The sequence below is a fragment of the Azolla caroliniana genome, unplaced genomic scaffold (genome assembly GCF_043228905.1).
Source record: "Azolla caroliniana isolate FFs.n. ecotype wild unplaced genomic scaffold, voAzoCaro1.0.p SCAF_11, whole genome shotgun sequence".
In the NCBI taxonomy this organism is placed as follows: Eukaryota; Viridiplantae; Streptophyta; class Polypodiopsida; order Salviniales; family Salviniaceae; genus Azolla; species Azolla caroliniana.
Genome location: NW_028230446.1, coordinates 5,709,685 through 5,717,489, shown reverse-complemented (window position 1 = coordinate 5,717,489; position 7,805 = coordinate 5,709,685). Strand labels below are relative to the sequence as shown.

Genomic DNA, 7,805 nt, shown 5'->3' with positions numbered 1-7,805 from the left:
CAATATGAGGGACTTTTTTGAACCTTAAGCACACATTGTACAACCCTTTCCATGGCCATGATCTCAATGGGAAGTGATCCCATCTCAAGTAAGAGGAGGGTGTATGATGTTTGTTTCTTAACTTGTACAAACTTTGTAAGAAAATGTTTTTGGATATTTTCAAACTCCTTCCAAGTAGATTTAAGGATACTACCACCTCATTGAGAAGCACTGGTGTCCCCAAAGTTTTGAAAAGATATCTCATGAGGAACCAATATCTCATACCAATACTTAACTTCTTTGTGATTGCATGTGTTCTCAAATGCACAATATGCTCTCTTGTCCTCTAGGCGATTGGTAGCACACATTAAATTTATCTAAGATTTTATGGATCTTGAAGGCCCAGATATTTGAAGCTTTCCACACAATCAAGTGGCACGTTATTATATATAATGCATGGTTTATCTTTTTATTGGCTTTTTACAAGCATAATCTTTGCTTTAGAGTTGTTGACACTTAATCTAGTATGCATGAAAAAAAAATTCAATTCCTTGATAAACTTTTATGCATCTTGATATTTGGAAAAAAGCACTACATCATACACATATAGCAAAAGCATAAAGATTACATTCGCAATGGCAACTTCTTCAACACCTTTTACAAACTTGACAACCATTTCTTTCAATTCATCAATGTATAGACCAAATAGAATTGGTGATCCTTGCATACAACCAATAGTGCTATTGAAAAAATGTGGAAGTCCATCAACCATCCACACAAGATATAAACTTCTCATAGATTTGATAGTTGAAAGAGAGAGAGAGAGAGAGAGAGAGAGAGAAGGGGAATGTGTGTAGTGTGATAGTTAAGATAATTAGTAGTGTTAACATAGTAAAGCTAGGGCTACTCTTACAAGAGACATGACATAAAGGAATGAGATGCTCGATGACCTTGATAATGATACAAGATCTTGTACATGAACCCCAATTAATCACATGGTAATCTACATATTCAACAATATCTTACAACCTTTGGGTCCAATGCATATGCTTGAACATGAGCATTGGCAAATTACCAATGTATATACCAAAGGTTCGGAAAGGCAATACGCAATAACTTCTTTTCTCGATCTGTTCACAAAGAGGAACCCCATGTCTTTTGTAGCTCTGGTTTTGATCTTTTGATAAAGAAAACAGGGCAAATATTGAGTTAATGGGACAAATAAACACGGTAACCACATCCTGTTGTAGTGTTGCAACAGTACCTTGGGGGACCTCTTTATGCCACATTTCAAGGTAATTTGTCACCAAATGACGATCTATGGAGGTCAAACGAGAGTTTGGCCCTCCGATAACCCTGGATAACTTACATGGTGAACTTGTGTAAGTAGTCATATGCTTGTCTCCAAAATTAAGCCATTCACATGTAACTATAAACTCTCATGTACACTCTCAACTGCAAATGCCTCGTTAACTCAATCATAGTTTCTAGAACTATGGTAATTGTAGAGTGAATATGTGCACCAACTCCTGACTTGTGGTACTCATTCATTAGGTAAACTATTCATGTAGGGTTACCGATTTCAGATATTTAACTTTGGCATCCATTTGGCCTGCTATGTTTGCACTTCCTGTTCTTGTTTGTCTTCTTTGAAGCATTTTGTGTTTCTGATCCTTGTAACTTTCCGAAACAGAATATCATTGGTTATATATATATATATTCAGAGCCAAAACTAACTTCAGCTTCATCCCAAGGCAAACTGTCTTGCACATTTTCCATTTTCATCATCAAAATGTATCACCGCAAGAGCATATACCATCCTTGAAACGATGAATGCATGATTCATCTCGAACAATGATTTCCCGTTTCTTGTGCTGAGATATGATCTTGCTAGCACTATGACAGTCATTGCACATCTTCAAGTTTTTCGTCACACGTAAAGTCTGGCCTTGTGGAGTATTAAGAAGCCCAAATGCAATAGCTACTTTCTCGGCATGATCACACAAGGAAGTTTCCTTACTCTCATCATGAATGAGCTTTGAAACCGAATCTATATCCACAAAATGTCTTTCTTCTTGGATGTGGATGTTCATGTCCTTCAGCATTTCGGAAACTCGATCACATTGTGCTTCTCCCACAGTAAATGTATGTATCTGTCCATTAACTTCTATGGAAGCTCTAGCATTCTTCTTCTTTGCTCCAGCATGTCTTCTTACCTCCTCTATCTTAAAGGCATCCTCACACCTCCCAGCACTCACATGTATAGATGACATAAGCACATACCATGTCGCATCTTCTGGATGAACCCCAACAAGCTCACTAAAGCATCGTATGCCAAGCTCTGGATCTACATAAGTTCTACAGCTATTTAACAAGGCTGCCCATATACTTTGAGATGAAATGTTCAACATCTCAATGAATCTCTCTGCCTCGTGAAGGTTCCCCGACCTCGCAAGGAGATCAACCATACAAGTATAGTGTTCTATTGTCGGCAAGATGTGATGTTCTTCTCTCATCATTCTGAAGTAATCTCGGCCCTTAGTGATGAGTCTACCATGGCAACATGCAGTCAAAAGGCACGTGAATGTAATAGCATTTGGTTTCACACCATCTCTTTGCATAGCCTCAAATAAATATATCGCCAAATTGACCTCATGATTTGTACCACATCCTCTTATCATTGAGCTCCAAGCCACAACATCTCTCACTAGCAAGTTATCAAAAACAAATTGGGCCTCATCAAGTAAACCCATATTCACATACATATCGATCAAACTATTCCCAACCGAAACATCATTTTCTAGGCCTCTCTTGATGATCATGTTGTGAATTTCTCTACCCTTGCATGTCACTCCTCTCTTACCACAAGCTTTCAATATGGACGAAAAGGTGGCATTTGTTGGAGAAACACCATGTGAATTCATATTATCAAAGCTTTCAAGAGCACTTTGATTGAATCCATTTTGAGTATAACCTGCTATAAGTGCAATCCATGAAGCGACATTCCGAAAAGGCATAGTATTAAAGATTTCTTCGGCTTTTAATACGAAACCACATTCAGCATACATACCTATTAGAGCATTCCCAATGGAAACATTCATTTCAGACTTTTGCTGCTCCATCTCCATATGTAATTCATAGCCTTTCTGAATAGCTCCAATGCTACCACAAGCCTTAAATACTGAAACCAACGTGATCTGATTTGGTAGGATATTTTCAGCCTGCATGAGTACAAAACATCTCAATGCTTCCTCACCAAGCCCATTTTCAGCATAAGATGTGATCAAAGTGTTCCATGTAACCACTCCCCGATCTCGTAATCCATAAACAACACGCCAAGCCTCCAAAAAACACCCACAATTTACATACATGTTAGTCAACGAATTGCCAACATTAACTTTTTGTTCAAATCCTTTCATCATAATCTCCATGTGTAGAATTTGACCCTTCTGTAAATCTCTTAGATTAGTGCAAGCCTTAATAATACAACAAAAGGTGATAAAATCAGGCAATATCTTTTCTTTTTGCATGGATTCAAAGTGATTCAATGCTTCTATCCATGGCCCAAACTCAGCATAGTGTGAAATCAATGTGTTCCAAGAGACAACATTACAAACCGACAGAAGTTGAAATACCTTTAGTGCCTCAGAAATTAGACCGCAATTCACATACATACCAATCAAACTATTACCGACAATAATATCTCTATCAAAACCCCTTATGATAACCTCGGATTCTAAAATCTGACCTTTCTCGATCTCTCCAATAACTCCACAGGCTTTTAGACCACAAACAAGAGTGACCACATCTGGTACAACACCATGTTGCTTCATTTCATCCAAGCATTCAAGAGCTTCTTTGGCATATCCATTCTCAGCATAGCCAGCCATCAATGCATTCCGAACCACAATTTCTTCATCGTTCATATTCGGCAATAGTTCAAATGTTTCTCTAGCCTCATCCATACAACCACATTTCGAATACAAATCAATGAGAGTGCTTCCAACATAAGCATTCTTATGAAACCCATTGTTTAAAACATACGAATGGATTTCTCTTCCTTTCTCGAGATCTTTGAGGCACAAACAAGCCTTCAAAAGTGCTACCAGGGTATAACTAGTGGGTTCAATACCATCACTTTGCATCAAAGTGAACAAATCTAGGGCAAATTCAAAGAACCCATTATCAATATAGACTTGTATTAATGAGGTCCATGTGTATTCATTAGCACAAGGCAAACGATTGAATACTTGATGAGTAAATGAGGCAGAGGAACCACATTCTACGAGCATAGGGACTATATAGTCTCTGATAGATATATGTAGATCTAAACCACGACTTGTGAGCTCAAATATGACTCTATTGGCATGATTTAAGTCTCTGTTTTGCTTGATCTTGCGTAGAAGGTGCAGAGAATGGTCGATGGAAGGTAGCTCTGAGGAGCAACAAAAGGGGTCCTCTAGTATGCTCACCAATGGCATCTTTGTAATTAGATCAAAGATGGGTCATTGCAGGAAATGGAAATCTCATACTCTATGAAACCAAGGAAGATGCCATAGCCATAGCTATAGCCATTGAGGCCATATTGTTCATATTATCTGATTAAGGTGGCTTTTATGATATTGGGGTAATGATGGATCTCCATATGGTATTGGAAAATCTCCAAAATGCCCCCCCTTCACTTCCCCTTTATTTCCAAGAATGTCCCTACACTTCTCACCACCCCTATCCACACGAGGAAAAGAAACCTCAAGACCATTTTCTAGTTTCTTCCTCAATCAAGGGCGTCGACTATGAAGAGACCTTTGCCCCGGTGGCAAAGATGACAACCGTGTGAATCGTGATAGCGCTTGCAGCAGCGAAAGGGTGGCACCTCCGTCAAATGGACGTCAAGAATGCCTTTCTACAAGGCGAATTAGAAGAGGAGGTGTACATGATACAACCACCCGGCTTCAACTCGAGCATCCATCTGAAAGTTGTATGCCGACTCAAGAAGCCACTCTACGGCCTCAAGCAAGCACCACATGCTTGGCATTCGAAGGTAACGCAATATCTTCATCAAATCGGCTTACGTATGTCAAAATCAGACAACTCCCTCTACATACGAAGCGATTCCGCAAGTCCGATCGTCATCATCTTATATGTGGATGACCTAGTCATTGGAGGTGAGCATCTCGTCGAAATCAATAAGGTCAAATCCCTCCTTTCCGACAAGTTCGAGATGACGGACATGAAGGAGCTCCACTACTTCCTCGGAATCGAGGTAGAATGATCTCTATCACATAGTTTTTGACACCCAAAGATTTACTTCATCGGAGAATTTTTATGAATAAAAAAGGGGGGATGTCTTATTTTGGCAAGTCTCGTTTATACTTGGGACATTATATGATGGCTCACTAGCCTAAGCTTGGGTCCTCAAGCTCTAAGTTAGCTTGTTGAAAACCCTTTAGTCGTCGAAACAAATGTTGTGGCGTTGATCATCAAACCTTAGTGTACATACATCAATCATATACCATATTTGGCAAGTGTAGTTGACATTAAACATTATATGATGGCTTCACTAGCCTAAGCTTGGGAGGAGCCCAACTATTAGGACTATGATTGTTAGATCATCCTTGTGTTAAATCCTCGAGCTCAAGCTTAGCTTGTTGTAATCATCAAAACAAATAATAGGATGTTGACCATCTGGCCCTAGTGTATACACATCAATCATATACCTTGCATACTAGTTGCTAAAGGGCCTAATTTAGTGCACCAAGACATTCATTCAGTTTAGGGTTCAATGTATAAGCTCCCAACTAAAACAAAGAAGGTATTTTATGCAATGTAATTGCATGTCATCAAACTAAATATTGGATGGTTCAACAGAAACTGAAAAGTTGCCTTTCCTTAATGTTTAGTTACACAATCAAAGGATTCTATGTAGGGATAAGTGCTCAAGTCTTGTTGATCCTCTTAGGCATGGGGGATACACAACCTAATTACTTAAGGCTAAAAGTGTGGTTGGCATGTGCCACATGTAAGGGATCAATGTATATCCTTGTAGCTTAGGTTGGGAAATATCTTAAGAAGGCCATAGTTACGAGCCCATGCAAGGATGTAATTAATACATCACAACTTTAGGTATCTCCTTCAGTTACATGTGCAAAAGAGGGACATTTGTTGAATTCTATATCACAAGTTGCAATGCCAAAATCGACATACACATTTCTATAGGTCAAGTCTACACACGCCATGATATCCTAAGTAAGATTTAACCATAATAGGTACACCTTCTTAACATATATGACATGCATCAATGAGCAAATGTCGAAGGTGCAAAGTATTTGTGTCATCACTTCGAAACTAGTTGTCATGGATGTATTGAAGCTACTTGTTTTGTCTATTCTTTTCATTTTCATGGTATATAGAGTGTAGCTTCTTAGGATGGGTTACTATAGTAAAAAATCATAACTCTAAAAAAGCAAGGAAATGTTCATGGGTGGATCCTTTCCACACATTAATGGTAGGTCCATTTATAAATGTATTGAAGTTGTTACAAGAATATTATGGAAACTTTTCTCGTGATAGATAGGTGATTAATGGAATGTCCACTTATAAATTTGCATTGAAGTTAAAGAATATTATGGAAACGTTTTTCATGACAAAGAGGTGAATCTTGAAGTGCCAATGGTGTTTATTTAAAGATATTGTTTGAATTCTTAATTCTTCAAATGCTTGTGTATAATAAATAATCAACTGAATGATAATGTTCAGTCCAAAATAGATCATTGTTCTCAATTAGAAAAACAACTCATTATATCATTAATAAGTACATGTGCACAATTACCTAAATTAATGCTAATTAATAAACCCTAATCTCAATTCTATTTCTAATGGATGCTTATTTTAAGTGCAATAAATGCACCTTTGCTATACATCATAAGTTAGCTTTTGTTGATCAATACTAGAATCACCACTTTGATGGAGATAGTCAGTTGCCTTGATGGAGAGACACATTTCAACCGAGTAAACACTAAGCCAAAGTAACAAGCATAATTATGACAATTTTACTATAACGTTTATTAACCCATACCCTCAATAAATTACCCCAAACCAACGAAAAACATAAATAGGTAGGTCCACACAAACGTAAGTGTGTGGACATCTTGTTGCGACCAAGTTGTTTGAAATGCTTTTAAATCTAATGTTGTGCTTTGCAAGGCCTTTAATAAGAGTTATTAGAGAAAATGATAAGACTCCTATGTTTGAGCTTGTGCTTGTATTACATACAAAGAAGATATTCCATATGTACAATGGTAAGTTCCATGAATAGGAAATGATGATTTATAAAGAGACATGATGGTGTTCTAGAATGACTTCCATTGCAAGTGGCCTTGTGAGGACATGTGTTGCCATCTCCACATAGACAATATTGCATTTCCACAATAGACAATATTGCATTTCAATGCTCAAACACCACACCGTTTTCCCTTAACCAAATGCATAGAAAGATAGTTGGGACACATACCATGGTGAAGAGTGAATGCTATTTTAGCCACATTGTTAGCAATGAATAGGGTGGTTCTAGCTCATGCCACCTATAGAAATGTCCAATGGACTATTGAGTTGTCAAGGGGGACGATGATGCAAACATCATCCGTTTTAGGCTGATTAAGTGAGGAGATTGCACATTTGGCAAGCTCAGGAAGGTTGTTTGGCTCCATGGAAAGCAGATCAAATCTCTAGAAAAAGAGAGAAACATTGTTTCTCAAAAGAGTGAAGAAATGGCTGCGACAAGCCTAAGGAATGTTCCCTTACAGAACATACAAAATGGGACACGGAAA

The 7,805-nt window shown here is 38.0% G+C and overlaps 1 protein-coding gene across 1 annotated transcript; it reads right to left on the bottom strand.

The window, feature by feature from the left end:
- Positions 1 to 949: 949 nt before the first annotated feature.
- LOC147857646 (pentatricopeptide repeat-containing protein At3g26782, mitochondrial-like) lies at positions 950 to 4,570 on the bottom strand. Its single transcript, XM_087327334.1, has one exon. It carries the CDS (start codon positions 4,458 to 4,460, stop codon positions 1,767 to 1,769), a length of 2,694 nt encoding a protein of 897 aa, XP_087183460.1. The 5' UTR covers positions 4,461 to 4,570; the 3' UTR covers positions 950 to 1,766.
- Positions 4,571 to 7,805: the final 3,235 nt, after the last annotated feature.